The sequence below is a fragment of the Condylura cristata genome, unplaced genomic scaffold (assembly GCF_000260355.1).
Source record: "Condylura cristata isolate star-nosed mole 26May11 unplaced genomic scaffold, ConCri1.0 scaffold00011, whole genome shotgun sequence".
Lineage (NCBI taxonomy): Eukaryota > Metazoa > Chordata > Mammalia > Eulipotyphla > Talpidae > Condylura > Condylura cristata.
In genome coordinates this window covers 56,752,438-56,774,061 of record NW_004567112.1, presented here as the reverse complement: position 1 = coordinate 56,774,061, position 21,624 = coordinate 56,752,438, and the positions used below count along the sequence as shown (strand labels likewise).

General features: G+C 47.3%; 2 protein-coding genes across 2 annotated transcripts; both read left to right on the top strand.

The window, feature by feature from the left end:
• Positions 1–4,145: 4,145 nt before the first annotated feature.
• Positions 4,146–6,213, top strand: LOC101627019 (glutathione S-transferase theta-1-like). Its single transcript, XM_012723476.1, is given in 6 exon segments — positions 4,146–4,257; positions 4,329–4,416; positions 5,267–5,328; positions 5,331–5,416; positions 5,669–5,845; positions 5,969–6,213. Coding segments are annotated over 6 exon segments (726 nt in total). The 3' UTR covers positions 6,170–6,213.
• A 1,335-nt stretch (positions 6,214–7,548) lies between these two features.
• On the top strand, positions 7,549–13,827 carry LOC101635378 (glutathione S-transferase theta-4). The gene is made up of 5 exons (XM_004680926.1): positions 7,549–7,660; positions 8,959–9,046; positions 11,614–11,764; positions 12,267–12,443; positions 13,630–13,827. The coding sequence occupies exons 1-5, from the start codon at positions 7,549–7,551 to the stop codon at positions 13,825–13,827; spliced, it is 726 nt and encodes a 241-aa protein (XP_004680983.1).
• Positions 13,828–21,624: the final 7,797 nt, after the last annotated feature.

Here is a 21,624-nt window from a genome sequence, read left to right as displayed (position 1 = left end):
ATGAGCTGTGCTGATGAGTGGGCTAGTAAGCAGGTGATAGAGAGCTGCCCGGGTCTGTGACCTGCAAGAGGGACGTGAACTGACTGCTGGACGGTTGATGGGGTAGAGAAGCTGGGTGAGGAGAGGATGAGGTGGAGTCTAGCCCAAGCTAAGACCTCTTCTGCAGACTTCAGAGAGAAATAGGATGGCTGGCTGCCCATGTCCTCCAGGTCACTGCCTCTGCCCTGCCCACTACAAGCCACAAGTACCACGCGGTGGCCCCCAGTGCTGTTCCACCTTCAGGCAAATGAGTGTCTGAGCTGGAATGTGACTGAGTCCAGGGCACCTTGAGTGAGACAGGAAAAGTAACATTGGAGAAAGTATGAGGGGGTGTGGCAGGGCGAAGGTGCTGGGATGGGAACCTGGGCAAGGTGCAGATTGAGTCCAGCCCTGCCCACCCAACAGTTTTTTTTTTTAATAATAGTTTATTTTTACATATTTTTGTGCATTTTTCCATCTCAGTTGCAATCCCCTTGGGTTTCCCATCATCAAATCACCCATGTGCCATCACCATAGTCCAGTGCATTTCCCTCCCTCCACTGTTTTTGACCCCATTCCCCACTCCACCCCCATAAAATGTCTCTGGTACAGAGCTGTTCATCATTATCATTATTTTCTCACCTCCAACACGCTGTTTTTTAAGATTTATTTTTTTATGCATACTAGAACTGGGATACAGGCCAGAGGTGTGGGGAATGAAAGATTCACCAGAGACAGAGTGGGGAGCAGAAAAGACAGATCTACTGAAATATACTGCTGAGGGGAGCAGCAGGCAAGACAGGAGAGGTTTGCAGCTGGGAGAGATCCCCCCTGGCTGGGGATTGAACTTGTGCTGCAGTGGCTGCAGATAGCTTCATAGTGCTGTGCTTTAACCTGTTGCACCACCAGAGAGAGCAGATTTTAGTCCTGCTCATCTACATACAGGTGCTCAAGGAGAAGCTGGATGAGAACGTGGACAGGGTTTTCCTCTCCAGCTCACAGGTGACACTGGTTGACCTTATGTCAAAGGAGCTGATACTTGATACTGTTGCAGGTGGAGACTTGGAACAGCCCCTCTTCACTGACCCTGCTTGGAGGCCCTCAGCTGCCATGGCTGCTGCTTTGCCCTGGGTGTCCCTGAATCAAAGCCTCAGCATTGGCCCATCTGTGGCCCTGCAGCCTGGGGCTGTGTTTTGGTAGGGACATCTGTGGTTGCTGGCATGCTGTGGGAGGCCTGGGTCCAGCTTCTCATCCATAGCCATGTTGGGTGGCAGCTGGTCCTACTAGATCTGCCTGGCTCTATCCCCTGACAGCAGCAGGATGGATACCTTTGGATAGCCCAGTTTTTTGGGGCTGCCTGCTCCTGGCCCTTTCTTTCCACTGGAGAAGAATCTGAGGTAGCTGTACTTTCGCTGCAACCCGCTGGCTCCTAGGGTCTCACACTGGAAAGGCTGATGACCTCGCCAAGGGCCAACTTTGTGTCTCTTCCCCAGCCCTCCTTTCTAGGAGTGCCTGCCACCATCCAGAGGTCCAGTCTGATCCATTCAGAATGGCCAAGGGTTCAGGGAATTCACTAGTCAGAGCAGACCGTGGGCCGTCTCTGAACCAAGGGTGGGTCAGGCCTGCACAAGCTGCATGGCCTCCAAGTATATGCATGTGTTCATGGGGGAGTATGTCCCCCAAAGTCCCATCCACTAGCAGATTTCAGTTGCCATGTAAAGAGTGGGAGACATTTAAGTCCCTTTGCATGATTCTAGAAGCTGAGACCAGAGAGTGGCCCTGAGTTCCTAGTGTTACAGGGTAGCCCAGAGTGGACTGGGCCGCCTTTCTGTGGGGCCTCATCTGCACGCTCACAATCCAGTTATACTGCAGGTACACACAAAAGAGTCAATAACGGGTTTATTTACAAAAGGGGAAAGGGTGGCGTTTCCGTAGTGTAGTGGTTATCACATTCGCCTCACAAAAGGGGAAAGGAATAGGAAACAACCCAGGGAAAGAGAGCAGGATATAAAGTAGTACCTTACCCACTTGGCTGACTGAAAACACCGAGTCGCCCTGTCAGGCTAGCTGTTTCCCAAGCAAAAGAGAGCCAGCGAGATGCAATCGCGCCCTGTTTATCTCCCAATGTCCCAGAATTCCTGCTAGCTCTGCCGTTGGATCCTCGCAGTTCTCTCCCTGGTACTGCTGGGAGTTGTAGTTTCAACTCACTGGAGTAGGGGGTAGAGTCCAGAAAGCTGGAGTAGAAGTTGGGGTCCACAAGACTCTGCAGAATTCCTTTCGGACATCCTTCCCCTTAACAACTGGACCTCAGTGCAGGGCCAGGGCCGCCTCCTGGGAGGCTGTGACTGAGTGCCCAGGAGGGAAGCCCCGGCTGCTCTAACTCGTTTCCTAGTCCACAACTGACCCAGCCGGTACCGGCCAGTATGGATTTTTGCCAGGCCTGGGTCCATGCCCACCCTTGGTCCTACCTGTGTCCAAAGACCTGCCCACAACCCAGTTCTTGGTATCCCAAGACCTGCATCTGGATGGAAGAGATAGCTATAGAGAAGGTCAAGAAGGAAACCCATGCAGCAAGAGGCAAATGGACAAGGCCAGGGAGTGCGACCAGCATTCCGTAAGGGAGGGCATTGCGCAGGGGAACATGGCCTGAGGCTTGGACTCCAGAAATCCCCTGTGGCGCTGTGTCCACCAGGACAGAGAGCCAGTGGGGAGGCAGGGCAGTGGGTCTGGAAGCTGGTGAGTTTGGCTGGGTTGTTTGGTGGGCAGGTAAGAGGTTCAGGAGGGGGAACAACAGCGCTTAGTGATGGGGCATGATGGTGAAAAGGAGGGGAGACTCCCAGGGTGCTGGCATGAGTCCTAGCAGGGTGGGTTCTGCACCTGAGGTGGGGGCATAGAGGCAGCAGAAGAGAGAGGAGGGCAGTAGAGAGAGATCAGGATGGTTTCTGTACTGGGGCCGGAGAGAGGAGCGGCTTGGGCCAGGAATGGTGACGTGAGCACATGATAAAGGAATTTTCTTTCGCGGTATAGGACAATGGACATTGTCACCTTGTACACAAACTTCTTGACCATAAAGAAAACCTAGATGAGATAGCAATCGCAGGCATGACAAACTCCTGTGTTACCCACAGACAGGCAGCAAAAGATAAGGACCAGAAGAGTCGGGCAAGGGAAACTAAGACTCCTCTGAACCCCCCACACACTAAATAATATTGTATCACTTCACTTCACTGTCCCCCAGGAGACAGTTTCTCTAGAAACATTCGTTTCACTTACTCCTCTAGTCACACGGAAATAAACACTTGCCTTTTGTACACTCTGTCTAGGCAGAGTCTTATTTGGCCAAGACTCCCACCAAGGGGATGGACCCATTGGCTAGAGTTACAGTGAGTGGGGGGAGAGGGGCAACAGACGCAGGGGCACACACAGAAAGCCTTAAAAACAACAAGTGTGTGGCCCTCCCTGGTGGCGCAGCGGGTTAAAGCACAGCACTAAGAAGCTGAAGCCACTTCAGCATGAGTGCCAGAGGTGAGCACATGGCGAGGCAGACCTCTCCTGACCTGCCCGCTGCTCCCCTCAGCAGTGTACCTCCTCGATCTGCCTGTTCTGCTCCCCACTCTGTCTCTGGTGAATCCTCTCACCCTCCGCATCACTGGCCTGTACCCAGTTCTATATGAATAAATAAATAAATCTTAAAAAACAAAACAAAACAAAACAGAAGTGTGTGCCTGCCAGCTGACCTCCCAGCCTGCTTGTTATCCCAATGTGAAGGATTGTGAAAGCCCGAGTGGCCTCCAGGAAGCAGAGAGGGGGGTAGGGAATGGCCTGTTCAAGGGAAGGGTGGGGAGGTGGGCGTGGCCGCTGGCTTGCAACACTATGAAGAAAGGTCAGGCTCCGGCCACTGTTTTTGGAAAACTAGTGACCAACCCCTAGAGGGCCACAGCCACCTCCTGCTCCCCTGCTCCACGCAACAGAGGCCACACTGGTGGCTTGGCAAGGTGCCTCGCCAGTCACAGGGAAGCAGGCTTCAGGGAGGGGCGCGCAGCTCAGGTGGTTTTAGAGGGCCCGAGCAACCTTTGTCAGGCCTGAGTGGCGGGCAGGTGAAGGTAGCTGGGTGGGTGGCGACAGTGATGGCAGTAGAGCTGTTTTTAGACCTGTTCTCACCCCCTTGCCGTGCCGTGTACATTTTTGCCAAGAAGAACGGCATCCCCTTTGAGCTGCGGCCTGTGGCGCTGACACTAGGTAAGCCAGGTCTCCAGAGAGGGTGCCCAAAGGCCAGACCCTGCACTGGGCCTCCTCTCTCTGCTCCCCAGGAGAGCGCCTGAAGCCTGAGTTCCTGAAGGTGAACCCCCTGGGGAAGGTGCCTGCTCTCAGGGATGGGGACTTCCTGCTGGCTGAGAGGTAATGGATGGACCCTACAGGCTGACTCAGGCTCCCAGCCAGGAAGCAGGAATCTGCTGGGGTGGAGGGGGGTGAGCAGGGAGGCAGGAGGAGGCAGGCAGAGGAATGAGAGCCCAGAGTGGGGGGTCTTTCCCCTTCCTCATTTCAGCCTACCTCTCTTGGCCGCAAGGGGCTAACAGGGAACGCCAGCATGGGCCTGGCCAAGAACACCCAGCCAGGCCAGCATGATTCAGGCTTACACTCCCTAGACGATCTGACTTGCCCTTTCAGAGTCACAGAAGTGGGGCAGCCCCATCACGCTGGGCTCCCGAATCCAAATTCCTCACTCTGTGGCCAGGGGCAGATCACAGAACTTGGAACCCCAGGTTTCTCTTTTGTAAGGTGGGAGTGATACTGTGACTGTGATCCCCCCTCCCCCCTACCCCCCAGTGGCTGTTTGAGGAAGGGTAGAAATTGGGCAACATGAGCCCAAGGAGAAAAGAAAAGATTCTCAGAGCCCCAGTTCAGCTCCTGGTCACTAGGGATGAAGGGGCCAGAGTGCCCCTGGCAAGTCTGCCTCCCTTATGCTGAATAGGGGCCCAGATGCAGAGAATGCACCTGGAGGGGAAGAGCAGGCTGGGGCAGTGGCTGGAAAGTGGGTCTGGGAGGAACAGAATTTAGAAAGGTAGGAATGGAGTAGTTTAGTGGAGAAAGGATGCTGTTTGTGAGGGGGTTCAGGAGTAGAGAGGCTCCCCTGCTCCCCTGCACAGGTGTGCTGCAGACAAGGCCAGTCAAATCATCATGCGATTGAGAGATGAAGCGGCCCAGCCTGGAGGGAGGGGAAGAGACCTCTGACTTCTCTGGCCCACAGTGTGGCCATCCTTCTCTACCTGAGTCGCAAGTTTCAGACAGTAGCACACTGGTACCCAGCTGACCCCAGGCCTGCGCCCGTGTTGATGAATACCTGGCCTGGCAGCACACGGCTATCCAGCAGCCTGCCGCCAATGTCTTCTTGTGCAAGGTGAATCTCCCTGGATTGCAGGGTTGGGCAGGAGCCAAGACCCCCAGAGCTGAAAGGGACCACAGGTTAACCCATAGACGGCCTCCCCTCCACTGCCCCGCTGTTCCAACACAGCACTCTTTCCCCTGAGCTTGACAGAATCCTGAGCCCTGCTGAACACCTAGCCAGGGGGGGTGGGGGGTGGGGGTCACTAGAGGGCTTTGGAGGCTTAGAGGAATGTAGGCTCAGCTGCTCCCGCTCCTTCTGGCCCAGTCTCTCTTGCCCTACTTCTCCGGGCAGCCTGTGGATGCTGCCAAGCTGGAGCGGCTGATGGGGAGGCTGACGCCCTCTCTGCAGCACCTGGATAGGGTGGTCCTGGTGGCCAAGCCCTTCCTGGCAACGGAGAAGATCTCCCTGGCAGATCTGATCACGCTTGTGGAACTGATGCAGGTGAGGTTCTCCTGTCTGCTCACCCTCTGTTTGCAGGGTCTGGGTTGAGGGGGGTAGTTGGGGGGGTTACAGGGTTGCTCTGGGCCCCAGGTCGATTCACATGCCAGCTGCCTGTCTCCCCAGCCCACTGCAGTTGGCTGTGATCTCTTCCGAGACTGGCCCCGGCTGGCAGAGTGGCGGGCCCGTGTGGAGGCTGTCTTGGGCCCTGAGCTTGTCCAGGAGGCCCACAAGTGTGTGCTACAGCCTCATGACCCCCGGGATGCCCCAAGGGACCCCCAAGTGGCCCAGCAGCTGGTGAAGAGACTGGAGGAGCGGCTCCGCTGAGAGGGGTATGACCTGCTCCCTGGTTTTCTGTTGTTCTCAATAAATATGCTGTGTACCTTCCACTTGTCTCCAGTCTCTCTCTGTCCCAGTAAGGAACCGCCCCTTATCTTGTTAAGGGTAAGGGTGTCCTAAAAGAACTCCGCAGAGTTTGGTGGACCCTTCCTCCAGCTTTCTGGATTCCACCCCTTACTCCAGCAATTGGAAAACTACAACTCCCAGCAGTACCAAGGAGAGAACCGTGAGGACCTAAGGGCGGAGCTAAGCAGGCATTCTGGGATTTTGGGGGGATAAATAGAGAGCAGTTTTCCAACTGACTCTGGAGAGGTAACGGTTCTCTCTCTCTGGAGCAACTGCTCTCTGAACGGTGTGATTGGGGCTAGCAGCGTTAGTTTGGGACTTAACCAAGTTAGATGAGCTGGTAAGATATTCCAGCTACTTTGTATCCCTCTCTCTTTCCCTGGGTTGTTTCCTTTTCCTTCCTTCCCCACCTCCTTTTTTTTTTTTTTTTTTAAATAAACCCAATATCTTTTTTGAGTGTGTCTGTAGAAAATTACATTTGAGCGTGCAGGAGCCTCAGGTGAAGCCCCACAGACATTCAATCTAAGTCCACTCTGGGCTACCCTGTAGCAATCTGGGCAGAAGTCTGAAAAAACAGGGGATCTCCTGAGATCATATATAACACAGTGAGGAACACTCAGGTCTCCCCTAACTAAGGGATCTAGTTATCATCTTCTCCTCCCAGGGTCTGGCTTCTAGGTGCATAGCCTAACCACAGCAAGTTCCCACTCAGGCCAGAACTTTCTGGGTTTCTCAAGAAATCAAGGCCGGCCAACCCTTGATTCCCGATGGTGCTGTCCCAATATTCTGACAAATTCTAGGCTCCTTCCTGTTTTCTTTTTCCTCAGTCCTTTTCAAACTATGGTTCCGGCCAAAGCAACATGTGGGCACTCCCAATCCCTGCTTCTGGAACACTCCAAGGTTAGTTCTCATCACCTTTTCTTTATTCTAGAACTTTCAGAGCCTCTCTGGTCCTGTTCTGCCTTGAAGGCCCAGGATTTCCTATGCAGATACACTTCTCAGACATAGCCTAGAACCTCCAGGGAAGGGTAGAACAGGATGGCAGCCACATCTCCACCCCACCCCAGTCAAGATCCTCTCCCCAGTCTATTCCTGGGTGTCCTTCTGAGGACACCCTTTCTGCAGTGAAAATTCCAGGCTTCCTTGACTTCATGACAGCATCATGTGAAAGAAGTTCTAGAATGTGGGGCCGTAGGCCTGGCTAGCAGAGGGCTGGAGACGGACGGCCAAGGGATCAGGCTGGAGAAAGGCTCAGATTTGTGGCCTACTGGCTGAGGCTAGGAGGCCTGGTAACGATCACCATGGTTCTGGAACTCTACATGGACCTGCTGTCTGCGTCCTGCCGTGCCGTTTATATATTTGCCAGGAAGAACAGCATCCCCTTTGACTTCCACTTTGTGGATCTGCTGAAAGGTTGACACCCACTGCTGCCCTGGCTGGCCAGGTCCGGGGGGAGGCAGGGCACTCCTGAGAAGTGGACAGGGACTAAGAAGACCCTGCTTCCAAGGTCCACAGGGAAAGAAAAAGTTTCCAAGTGGATCAGGCTTTGGGCCTGTCCACCCCACCTGCACCAGTTCCCACTAATTCTGCCCTCCCTTGATGAACAGCTCTTAGAGGGTAAAGGGGAAGGAAGAGCTGTGAAAGGGTCTAGCAACTTGGATTTTTAAAATTTTTAAAGATTTATTTATTTTTGCACACAAGAACTGGAGTGTGGGGGTGGGGGGAATGACAAGATCCAGAGACAGATTCGGGAGCAGAACAGGCAGATTGACTGAAATACACTGCTGAGGGGAGCAGCGGGCCAGACAGGCGAGTTCTGCCATGCCATGAGGGTCAGCTCCCTGGCTTGGGATTGAACTCATGTTGTAGTAGCTGAGAGTAGCTTCAGAGTTCTGTGCTTTAACCCCTTGCACTACCAGGGAGGCCCTGTTTAGCATCTTGATAACTGCAACACCTACTGATTAGACTGGGATAGAGCACAGAAAAAAGAGGCCATTTCACATCAGAGAGTGGAGATGCTGCTTCGGTCCACAGCCATCCTCCCCCATGCTCAGACCTCCCCTGACTGACAGACCCAGGGTGAGGTCCAGGGCATCCTTCTCCATCGTCCCAAGCATAAAGGAGACTCTAAAAGCTCTTCTCGCAGGGTCAGAAGACTCTAGAACATAGAGTAGGAGATGCAGGAGATCTGGAAATCAACGGGATTGAATAAAGTCCCTGGAAATGTTTTCAGCTAGACAAGGAAAAGTCAAAACTCCTGTCCCTTACATTGAGTTTCCTGTTGAGGCCATCCCAAATGATTGTATATGAGAGGGCCCTTTGGGATTTCGACTGTGTGCTGCTGTGCCTGAGGTGGTCAGCAACCCTGATTGCCCTAGAGGGGGAGACCAAGTGAGGCAATGGGAGGAAGGTCCCCAGGATTCTGTAGACCGTGACTTGTGAATCACATGCTGAATTGAAATGTGGAGGCTGGGGAGCCATCTTCTGTGAACCAAAGGATTGTTCTGGTAACTGAACCTGGGGTGAGAGCAGGAATCCTGATCTGGGTCTCTGTTCTGCCACTGACATGCCCTCTGAGGTGAGCTATAGTGTTCCTCTGGGCCTCCGTTTTCCCTTGAGAAAAGGGAGAGAAAGACATTTCTGTCTCTGGGGGACCTGGTTCTCTCTTTTCTGGGGTTCCATCAGTATCACACTTTCCCTGCCCCACTCAGGTCACCACCACAGCAAGGAATACACCGAGATCAATCCCTTGAGAAAGCTGCCCAGCATGAAAGACGGAAAATTTGTCTTATCTGAAAGGTAAGTTATCTTCCTCAGAGGCCTCTTCACATCTGCCTCTCTGCTGCTCCTGGGAGATTAAGGGTCTCCAGATTCTTGGCATTGGAATACTAGCATTTATTTTGTTTAAATATGGAGAATTTCACACTATTTAGAGTATCTGTAGGTTTCCCCACACCAACAAGCAATTCTCAGATGCCCAGTAAGGTGCCCAAGAATTCAGCTAAGTTCTGACACTACCCACAAGACCAAGTCCACCCCGCTACTTCAGACACCAGCCACAAGTTCAGGCTGTAATTCTGACCAACTGGAGAGATCTTCAGTGCCCCCTCTCCAGATTCAATTACTTTGCTAAAACAGCTCACAAAACTCAGGGCACTCCTTTCTTTGCTCACTAGACCACTGATTTCTTACAAATGAAGTAACTCAGGAGGACATGTGCAGGGTAAGGTGTGAGGAAAGGTACAGAGCTTTCATGCTTTCTCCTGGCATGCCACGCTCCTCTACTCACCAATCCAGAAACTCTCAACCTTTCTTTCTTGGGCTTCTAGGGAGGATTCGTTACATAATCATGGCTGGTGAGATCACTGGCCATTGACAATTGAGTTCAATCTCTCATTGCTCTGCCCACTATCCTCAGTAGTTTTCCCAAAAAATGGCCTTCATTGCCATAATGGGACACCTTTAAAACTCTCAACACTTAGGAAGTTCCAAGGCTTTTTGAAGTTGTGATCAAAAACGTGGATGAAGATAAAATATCTATGAGAAATATATTTTGGTCACCCGAATAACCAAAAGATATATTTCTTGTAAATCACAATATCACACACACTAAAGTAGAATGAACACTAACTAATGAGGACTATAAAGAACCTACACACTGATCACCCAGCTCCAACAGCTGTCCACTTGGGGGACCTACTATGTATCATCTACACCCCCACTCCTGTTTCCCAGATACCCCACTTCTTCCATCAGTGTTTAGGAATGTGCTTGTAAGAGATAAAGGCTCTTTAAAAAACAAACAAGAGCCCCTCCCTGGTGGCACAACAGGTTAGGACGCAGCACTGCAAGCTGGTTGCAGCCACTTCAGTGCAGGTTCGATCCCCAACCCCAGAGGTGACCAGATGGCACAGCAGACTTCTCCTGGCCTGCCCACTGCTCCCCTCAGCAGTGTACTTCAGCGATCTGCCTGTTCTGCTCCCCACTCTGTCTCTGGTGAAGCCTCTCACCGCCCCTGCCCCTTTGGTTTGTACCCCAATTCTGTATGAATAAATAAGTAAATCTTTTTTTAAAAAAACAGTCATAATATGGTTTAAAAAGGAAACAAACAAGAAAAACATCATCACAATATCACAAAGACATCTAATAAAATGAATACTTTCTAGATTTCATCAAATGCCTAATTCATATTCAAAATTCAGTTTGTATTCATTGTTAGAAGCTGAGGCGCTCATAAAAGCTTTCTCTGTGATGTGTGTATTTGAATCGAGGTTCAAACAAGCTGATAGCATTACAGTTGATTGATCTGTCTTTTATATCTCTTAATCTACAACTCACTCCCTACACCTTTTATCTTAACATGTTGTTGTGGTCAAAGAAACTGGATCCTTTATCTTATGAAGTTTCCCACAGTTTGGTTTCTTTGATTGCATTCTTTGGCCTTATGTAACATGATTTTCTGTGTCTTCATTTCCTGTAAATTTGTGGTTAGATCTAGAGGTTAATCAAATCCAGTGTTGTTTATCAGACTGCCCTAAAGGAACTCTCACAATTTGAGAGTATATTTTCTGAAAGTCTGGATTCCTTTCTTAGAGCTGCCGTAACAAAGTACTACTCACTGCTGGAACACAAGTACTGTCTCCCAGTTTGGAGGGACAAAGTTGAGGTGTCAGTAGGGCAATGATGCTTTTGAAGGAGCTGGAAAGGATCCATTATAGGCCTCGCTCCTAGATTCTAAGACTCTGAGGTGTCTAAGGTGTCTTCTCCCTCTTCACTTTGACCCTCCCAAACCCTAACACCCGATGTCTGAGCATCACAACTCCCTTATCTCTCTGTAGTTGCTTCTGCACCCCTAGTTCATCTTCCAACCACCATCAGAGGGATCTTTCTAACTTCAAGGTGGATCTTCTCATCCCTCTGCTTATTTAACCCATCACATAGGATTAAGTCTGTATTCGCCATGCATCTCTGAGTCTCCCTACAGGACCTCCATAGTGATTCTGACTGCCTCTCACCACTCCCCAGCTGACCCCAGCCCTTCTTTCACAACCTCACTCACTTTCTTTTCTCCAAATCTACTCACGTTCTCTAACACAACATGTCTTCACATGTTGTTCCCACATCCGGACTGCCTTTCCTGATGGGACTGCCCACTTTCACCACCCTATAGGTCCAACTCCCAGCTAATTGGCTGGAGCACTGACTACTTTTCCCAGGGTCCATTTTCCCCCAGAAGAATGTCAGTGTCCAGAGACTGCCTGTGTCTGCAGGCCACATTCTGGGTCCGGGCCACATGGGGCTGGCCCAAAGCTGGGCAACAGCTTTGTGGAAGGCAAGAGCAGAGCTCCTCACCTGCCTCTCCGCAGTGTGGCCATCCTCTGCTACCTGTGCCGCAAGTATAGTGCGCCCTCACACTGGTACCCACCCGACCTGCACATGCGTGCCCGTGTGGATGAGTTCATGGCCTGGCAGCACACGGCCATTCAGCTGCCCATGAGCAAGTTACTCTGGATTAAGGTGAGTGAGGGCTACAGTCGCAGCTGTCTGCTGGTTAGCTCAAGTAAGTGTCCCTCTTTCCCTGCGCCTCAATTTCTTGGCTCCTCTTCCCACCTGCCTCACAGAACCGTGGGGATATAGCGGGAACCACTGGGTGTGGAAGAACCTCATAATGGCAAAAGGAAGGGCCGCAGGAGAGGTTGATATTTATCAAGTCAGTATTTTATTTTTTTAACTAGAAAATAACTGAAGGAACTTGTGAGACCACCAGCTTTGAAAATGACAAGTAATCAACACATGGAGCTTTACTCCTTATCCAATGTCTGTGGTGGACATCACTAATGAATAACAGAATTCTTTTCTGCTGAAGTCTCAAAATCCTTCTGAACAATTTGTCCCGGGCAAATTCTACAACCAAGCAACCTTGGCAGTATCTAACACCTCCTTAGCTGAAAGGATTTGAGGCTGGAGGGTCAGATGGGACTGGGATATGACTTTCTTCCATCCTCTCTATCCTGGCCAGCTTTTGATTCCAATGATCACAGGTGAGGAGGTTCCAGCTGAGAAGTTAGAGCAGACGCTAGCAGAGGCAAAAAATAGCTTGCAGCAATTTGAGGACAAGTTCCTGCAGGACAGGCTGTTCATCACTGGGGATCACATCTCACTGGCTGACCTGGTGGCCCTCGTGGAGATGATGCAGGTGCGGAGTGGGGTGGAGTAGGGGGCAGAGTTTGGGCAGAGGTGGGACTCCTCTGTGATGGGACATAGCTTGAACATAAGCTGATGAAGGGGGAGCTGTGAGAGCCATGTCTGGATACCTGGGCTTGATCTGGGAGTGACAGGAAATACAGAAGATGTTAAATGGAAGGAAATGGTGATTGTTCGTATTTTACTAACATTCCTCCATATGCAGAGGACCTGAGGGAAGGCCTGAGAGAGGGAGAAGACATGGCATGTCTTGATCTGTCAGCCATGATCCTGATGCCTCCACTTCCCATTAGACTGTTCAGGAAAAGCCCTGCAGCTTCCTAAGTGTCCTTTCAGCTGAAATTCCTCTCTCCAGAGTCCTAGCTCCATAACTGCAGCGCAGCGCCCCTGGCTCTGGGTCTGAGGGGCATCCGCTGTGCATTTAAACAAATCTGGGTATGGAGCAGTTACGTGACTTCCACATGTAGGGGGTGGATGGTCAGTTCTGATCTAGCTTGTGTGCAGAATAGCCAGTTTAGACCCCGGCCAGTGTCTACAGTGTCTGCAGCATAATCTCTAGCTGGTATGCAAAGTGACCACATCACTTTGGTCCCTGGTCAGTAGGTATTATAGAACAGCACCAGTAAAGGCCATTCTGTTGTTTCTGTCCTGGATGGCACAGCATCTTATGTTTCATATTCCCCTCCCCCCACCCCTTATTTTACCCACCCTTTTGGACCTCTTGAACATTCTTGTTGCTGTATCTTAGGTGGCATGTTGTGTATCCCACTTTAGTCCCTGTATTTGAACACAGAGGGAGCTTCTGTCTGTGTGTGTGTGTGTGTGTGTGTACGTGTTTGAAAGCACAACTCTCATTTGAGGATAGGGGTTACCCTTAAAGAAGTCAGGACCCATGGGAGGTTTCAGGTTGGAAAAGTAGGAGCTACCTGGCCAGCGGCCATCTCAGAGAGGTATTTGGGAGCCCTGAGCAAGACTAGTGATAAAGAATCCTGGGTAATTCTGGACCTTCCATCCCCACCCCATATCTATTATATTGCTCTGACCTCTTGTCTAGGTCTTGGGGGTCAGCAGAATAACTCTTTGTGAAAGCAGATGGAGAAAGCCCTTGAAGCTAAAGGTGGGTACCCAGGTGAGGCTGGCTCCAGGCTAATCACTTCCTCCTCTTTGTTTATTCACAGCCCATAGGAGGCAACCATAATGTCTTCCTCAGTAGTTCCAAGTTGGCTGAATGGCGCATGAGGGTGGAGCTGGCCATTGGCTCTTCCCTCTTCTGGGAGACCCATGACAGACTGATGAATTTAGTAGACTGGGACTGTTCAACATTGGATCCAACAGTCAAAGACAGGATCTGTGAGTTGCTGCAAAAGTTCAAGTAGAAACAGCCCATCCTGTAGGTCCTGGTTGATTAGCTCTGAGTCTCCTTCCTTAGGGAAGATGCTGAAGCAACTCCAGTTATTTGCCTAATAAAGAACTGAAACAACTGCCATGGCTGCTGAGCTAGGTGTGAACATAAGTTCTGATGTGAGTATAGGAAAGGGAGAGAGAGGGTGGTGGTTGTAGGTCCTCGCAACTTCCCAAAGTAATTTAAAAATTAACACAGGGGGGCCCTCCCTGGTGGCATAAGTGTTTAAAGACACAGAACTATCAAGCTATCTCTAACCACTGTAGCACGACTTTGATCTCCACCAGGGAGCTGACCCACATGGCACGGCAGACCTTACCCGTGGCTCCCCTCAGCAGTGTATTTCAGTATTCTCCCCACTCTGTCTCTGGTAAATCCTCTCATAAGCACACTGCCGCCACACACACCCCACCCCCACCCCCACACATCTCTGGCCTATATCTCAGCTCTTGTAAGATAAATAAATAAATCTCAAAAAAAAAAAAATCACAAGGGAAAATAGAAAGTACCTTGAATGAAAAGGAAAATACAACACACTAAACCTTATCAGCCTCAGTGGAAGCAATACTAAGAGGGAAATTTAGAGCTGCAAATGCATACATTAAATTGAAAAAAAAAAAGTTTTTTTCCAGACTATTTTGTAGCATTTTGAGAATTTTGAGTTTCACCTTCCTCCCAAGCCCAAGATCCAAGAGGAGATTTAAGCTGTGATTAGACTTCCAAAGGACTCATCAAAGAATCCTAAACTAACCCTGACCCCAGAGTCAATTTTCTCAATTGTCCACTGAAAAAGATTCCCAGGGAGATTCAGTTCTTAATCTAAGAAGGATTACTAAAGAAACAAAGATACTTGGCTCTCAACCCTAGTACCAAATACCCTTCCTTTCTACCAGATACCTTGACACCTCTCTCCCACCCCAACATCAGAAGAGAAAAAAAGAATTTACAGGGCACTGTTGATGGCACACATAATCTATAGGACCTGGGGAGCAATGACATTGGTAACTGTAGGAAAAATTGATGGTAAAAATTAGATACCATTGCTTCAGCTAATTTCCCCTGCTTTGAGAATAAATACAGTGGAAGGAAATTTAGATTTAAACAAGCATAGAAAGGTTTCAATATAGCTGCCATTACTGCCTGTCTACTAGATATTTTCTTGAAGAGAATGTAGACATGGACACTATTTATGGCATAGAGTCAATTTAACCGTAAACCTTAATTTTTTTTTTTTTGGTACATCACTATTTCCAAGTACAAAACAAGGAAATGCTATGAACAAATTATGTGAGCAAATTAGATAACCTAGATGAAATGGGAAAATTCCTAGAAACATCTCCAAAAGGGACTCAGAAGAAGTAGAATATTTAAATAGGCCTATTGTATACATACACACACACACACATACACACAAACACAGTCTGGGATTAGATAGTTTCACGGGTGATTTTTACCAAAGCTTTTTTAAATATATACATATTTATTTTTACATCATTTTGTACATTTTTTTCCATCTCAATTGTAATCCCCGCGGGTTTCCCATCACCAAGTCACCCGTGTGCTTTACCAAAGCTTTTAAAGAATTAACACCAACCCACACAAACTCTTCCAAAAAATAGAAGAGGAAATATTTCTTATCTCTTTCAATGGAGCCAACATTGCTCTCATACTAAAGCCAGAAAAGACATCAAAGAAAATAAAATTACACAGCGCTATACCTTGGAATATAGGTATAAAAATTCTCAACAAAGTATTAGGAAATTTAATATGCAATGTATTAAAAGAATTAGACATCATAACCAAAAGGGATTTATCCCAGGACTGCAAAAGGTGGTTGAGCATATGAATATCAACCTACATAGCACAGTACATTAAGAAAATAAAAGAAAGAAATGACATGATTATCTTAATAGGTGCAGAAAAAGCATTTGATAAAATGCAACACTTTCACAAAAATCACTCAACAAAAAATAAAAGGGAACTTCTTCAACTTTATAAATTGCACCTATGAAAAACTAAATCTTCCCTAAGATGAGGAACAAAAAAGGATGTTCAGGTCTCCCTGGTGGCACAAGGGGTATGTCTCAGTGCTATCAAGCTATTGCCAGCCACTGTGGCATGAGTTCAGTTCCTGGCCAGGGTGGTGGCCCACATGACACAACAGATCTCTCCTGACTTGCTCCCCTCAGCAGTGTATTTCAAACTGCCTGTTCTACTCCCCACTCTGTCTCTAGTGCATCCTCTCACCCCCATGTCTCTGACCTGTACCCCAATTCTTGTGTGCATAAATAAGTAAAATAACACTTAAAAAAAAAAAAAGATACTCGTCCCAGAGACACAGACTAGCCCAAGAACCCTCTTTCACGGATCTATATGGGAAATTCAAACTGCTAACTATGATTTCCCCCTACTACCAGGTTTGTTTATTTTTCCATCTTTATTGAATAAAAATTAGCAAAAATTGCATGTTTTTAAGGTGCCTGTTATGTATGTGTGTATATCTGAATATACATATATGTGTGTATATATGTATAGTGAATGTTTACCACAATTTAGGTAACCATCACCTCACATATCATTTTTTGTTGTTGAGAACACTCATATTTAATGTTATGAAATTGCGAGTATACACTGCCAATTGGCTAATAGCATTCACAAGCTGCACATCAGATCTCCATAACTTACTCACTCTGCAGATCTAAAACCCTGGTAGTTATCATTCTACTTGCTGCTTCTAAGGATTCACATGTCTAGATTCCAATATAGTGAGATCATGTAGCATTTGTCTATCTGAGTTTGTCTTATTTTACTTAGCACAGTAACCTGCAGTTCATTCATGTTGTTGCAAATGACAAGATTGCCAGTCTTTATTAAGATTGAATTATATTCCATTGTATAATTTATGCATGTGGCTATGCCACATAGCCTTGATCTTGTAGATTTGTGTAATTATCATGTAGGTTTGTGGAATTATACTCTATGAGATTATACAACAGTGAAATCATCTGATTATACATTTCTCAAAACTCTACCCTTAAGGGACACACAGCTATATATGTATCTCCTATACACATATATATGAATACATTTTATACGTACACATATGAGTGCAGTTCTTGTGTGTGTCTGCAAGACACTGACATTGCCCTGTTAATGTTACTTTGACACTTTTTACTTTGCTTGATCTTCACCCAGATCATCTATGCAAAAATAAAAAAAATCTTCAAATTTATCTACAAATTCAACACAATTCTCATCAAAATTCTAGCTAGCTTCTTTGCAGAAATCACTAAGTGATTAAACTTCACTTGGAAATTCAAGGAACACAGAATGGCCAAAAGAATTTTATAGAAGAAAAAGCTATAGGACCCATATTTCCAATTTCCAAACAGTACAAAGCTACTGTAACCACACCACAGCAATATACCACGTCGCACAAACTAAGATGACTATTATAAGAAAGACAGAAAATAAATCTTGGCAAGGATAGGAGAAATTATGGTTGGGAATGCAAAATGGTTCAGTCACTTTGAAAAACAGCAGTTCCTCAAAAAGTGAAATGCAGCTATCATTACCTAGTCATTGGACTCCTTGTTATATCTCAAAAGAGAGTAGAATACATGTCCAAACAAAAACTTATACATGGTCATCACAGAAACATTTATAACAGCCAAAAAGTCAAAAACTCTGTCAACTGATGAATGGATTAAGGGTAGTATACCTACATAATGAAATATTATTTAGTCATAAAGAAATGAAGTACTGTTATGTGCTTACAACTTGGAAAACTCTTGTAAACATCACACTAAATCAAAGAAGCCAGTCATGAAAGGTTATAAATTGTGTGATTCCAGTTTTATGAAATGTCCAGAACAGGCTTGGTCCACAGCTAAGACTTAGGAAATAGCCATGTTTTACATTATGTATCATCACTTTGCCAAGCTGATTGGCCACTTGTTTCAAGAGCATTTCCTCTGAAGACTGACACAGGGATAGCCAATCAGAATCTTCCAGAATCTAAAAACACTGAGAGAAATCACAACTGTGGCTCTAGAGACCCAATGGAGAAGATGTCATAGGCACCTCAGGGGCAGACACACAGAGAGAGGAGACATTGAGAGAGAAGAGAAAGACATGGAAATGCTTTGCCATTTCTGCTAGGAACAGAGGAGCTCAGCCAGCGTTCCTCCAACTTTCAATCACCTGGAGATGCTGTGAAAATGCAGATTCTGATGCAGCAGATCTGGGGTTTGAAATTGGAGTAGGTGCCTGAGATTTCTACATTTCTAGCTTTCTACATTTTTTTTTAAAGATTTATTTATTTATGCATACAGAACTGGGGTACAGGCTAGAGGCTCAGGGGTGGTGAGAGGCTTCACCAGAGACAGAGTGGGGAACAGAACAGGCAGATTAACAAAGTACACTGCTGAGGGGAGCAGCGGGCTGGTCAGGAGAGGTCTGCCACACCATGTGGTCACCTCCAGGGCAGGCGGGAATCGAATTCATGCGGAAGCGGCTTTAGATTCTCAGTGCTGTGCTTTAACCCGCTGCGCCACCAGGGAGAGCCGCTTTCTACATTTTTAACAAGTTCACAGGCAAGGCTGCTGCTGTCTCTTTAAAAACCACAATGTGAATAACAAGAAACTAGATCACATAATCTCTCCAAAGGGACATAAATGTTTTTTCTTAAGGAAATTTGAGTACACCCGTATTTCTTGCCAAAGTAGGTAGGAGTTTAACTATCAAGAGCATGAAATTCTGTAGGAGAGGGAGTGGAGAGCAGCTTACGCTGGGTGGCTCACTACTGCTCAGGGCAGGCAGTGAGCTTTGCAATCTTAAGAGCTCTCTGGATCCCATGAACAGGACTGGCTACAAATAAAATGAGTCCCTTGTTCAGAAATGTTTCAATATGGCCAGTTAGGACCTGCTATATTGGTTGTAGGCCTATGAAGCTCTCCTGCCGTTGGAAGGAGTGGCAGTGACCCCCAATGGGGGTCCCTTTGCAATAGTCACATCTTTATGTAACTCCCTCCCTTGGAATACAGCCAATAGAAGAATTTCAAGCAGTAAGAGAATGGCAAAGGTGATGGGTTGTCACTTCTGTTTGCTACTCTTTTGATACTACTGTTACATAAGATTCCCTCTTGCTAGCTGACTGGCTCTTGCTGGCTTGATGAAAGCGGTCCATGTAGCAAGGAGCTGACAGTTGTCTCCAGATAATATTTCTGTCATATCACTTGCCTTACAGGTCAACTGGCTCCCTTTTTCGCATCCTGCTGCCTGCCCTCCTCCCTTCTCACATCCCCTCTCCCGCAACATTCTGGGAAACTACACTTTGCAGAGTTATTTTGGGGAGCATTTTGTCTTTTTTTGCCCTTATAAATGAACAAATCCATCAGTCTTGTCTGAATTGGGTTATGTGAAGTCAGGCCCAAAGGCAAGGATCAGTCCTGGAATATGAACAAAATTTATTTTTGAACTTTTAAGTCCAAGACCAGTTCTTAGAGCAAGATCACGCCCACCTCCTCTTGGGTGCTGAATGAGTCAGAGGGAGGTGGGTGTAGGGATTCTGCCTCCTCTGAATGTCTAGAACCCCTAAAACTTCATCTTTTGAATAGATCATGAAGATGTAGTATATACACAATGGAATACTACTCAGCAATAATAATAATAAAAAAAGCTCATGCCATTTGTGGTGACATGGGTAGAACTGGAAGGGATTATGCTAAGTGAAATAAGTCAGATAAATATCGGTTGGTTTCACTTATAGGTGGAATATAGGGAAACCCAACAGTCAGGAAAAAGTCAAAAATTGCCAGCTGACCAAAGATCTGAGGCATACAGCAGGGGAAGAGAAGGAGAGGAGTCAAAATGGGAGGAAAGAGCACAAGGGATGATGATGATAGATCACAGGTGCTCTGGTGGTGGGAGATCTATGGGAACAATACCTACAGGGAGAAATCAGATATTGTCCCAAAGTGAACAATGATGTAATAAAATAAGTAAATCAATTTAATTTTAAAATAAATAAATAAAACTTCATCTTTCCTTAGTTATTTTTTTTAAAGATGTATTTATTTATGCATACAGGCTAGAGGTATAGGCTAGAGGTGAGGGAGCGGTGAGAGGCTTCACCCAAGAGTGGGGAGCAGAACAGGCAGATGGATGAAGTACACTGCTGAGGGGAACAGCAGGCTGGTCAGGAGAGGTCTGCTGGGCCATATGGATCACCTCTGGGATGGGGATTGAACTCATGCTGAAGTGGTTTTAGCTTCTTAGTGCTGTTCTTTAACCCACTGTACCACCAGGGAGGGCCCCTTTAAAGTTATTTTTTAGTTAAAAATCATTACTAAATCAACCTTCACTTCTTTGTGGAAGTGCTCCTTACAGTGCAGAAAACACTCTTTTCCTACTGATATTTTTTTATGGGCTTAATTTTTAGAATGATATATGACACTGATACCATTTGACTAGCCAGGTGACAGGCGTTGGCAGGTGCCTGAATAGCAAGGAACAACAAGCTAAGGCTTAAGACTTACCGGATGAGTCCAGTATGAGAACTTTCAAGAGCCCTGGAGGGTTCTAGTCTTCCCATTATTTTTTTTTAACTGATATATCTTTAATATACATCATTTTGCAAATTTAAGGTGTATGTGTTGGTTTGATCCACTTAAATATTGCAGTATGATTACCACTGTAGAATTTGCTAACATCTCTGTAACATCATGTAATTATCATTTCTTTTTTGTGGTGAGAACAGTTAAGATTAGCAAGTTTGAAGTTATAATACTTTATTGTTGTGCATCAGACCAGAACTTATTTATCTATTAGCTGCAAATTTGTACCCTTAAGCAACATGTCCTTATTTCTCTGACTCCTACCCGCTGGTAGCTACCATTCTGTTTTCTGCTTCTATGAATTCACTTTTTTAGATTCCACCAATAAGTGGTATTATACAGTATTTGTCCTTCTCTGTGCTCCACATCAATTAGTGTGATACCATCAAGGTGCATCTATGTGTTACGAATGACACAACCTCCTTTGTATGAAGCACCGCAGCTTTTGTATCCAGTCCTCCCTCCGCTGAGGCAGTCAGGTTGTTTCCATACCTGAGCTATTGTGAATAATACCGCAGTCAACATGAGGTGCAGATATCTTTGCAAGTCTCTTTTCATTTCCTTTATATATATGCGCCCAGAAGGGAGATGACTCTCTTTCCATCATCTTAAAGGTGAAGAAAGGAGGCCAGAGAATGCAAGAAACATCCCCAGCTGGGGTGTCTGAGGCATTGGACTGGCAGGAGCAAGAAGACCGAAGTTGTTAAACTCCTGGGTGCCAATTGGAGTGAAGTGAGTTACACAAAAGGATGAACGTGAGCCCTGAGGTTTTGCGGGCTGGCGCCTGGGTCTCTGGAGTGCGTGCTAGCTCTGCAGCAGGAGCTCTGGAGTCAGACTTTAAGTCCTAACCCTTCCTAGCCTCAGTTTCCTCACTGGTAGAACGCTGTGGTACATCCGCAGCAGCAGACAACATGGATGGAGCGTAAAGACAGGCCAAGTGAAAAGAGTCGGCCACAAAACGTCTGCAACCCGAGGCCCTCCGCGTGATCCTGGGGTGGGGTGGTGGAGGGCTGCGGCGGCGACTACGCCCGCGTCACACTCCGCGGGTTGGGCCCTGAGGCCCCTTCCTCCTCTAGCCCCTCAGACACGCCCAGGAGCTGTCACGATTGGCTAAAGTGCCGGACGCCTGAGCCGCCGCTCCGGAGCGGCGGGGG

Coding starts and splice junctions, on each gene's coding strand:
- LOC101635378 (XM_004680926.1), top strand. CDS start 7,549: ATGGTTCTGGAACTCTACATGGACCTGCTGTCTGCGTCCTGCCGTGCC. Junction 7,661..8,958: donor CTTTGTGGATCTGCTGAAAG/GTTGACACCCAC, acceptor TGCCCCACTCAG/GTCACCACCACAGCAAGGAA. Junction 12,444..13,629: donor CCCTCGTGGAGATGATGCAG/GTGCGGAGTGGG, acceptor GTTTATTCACAG/CCCATAGGAGGCAACCATAA.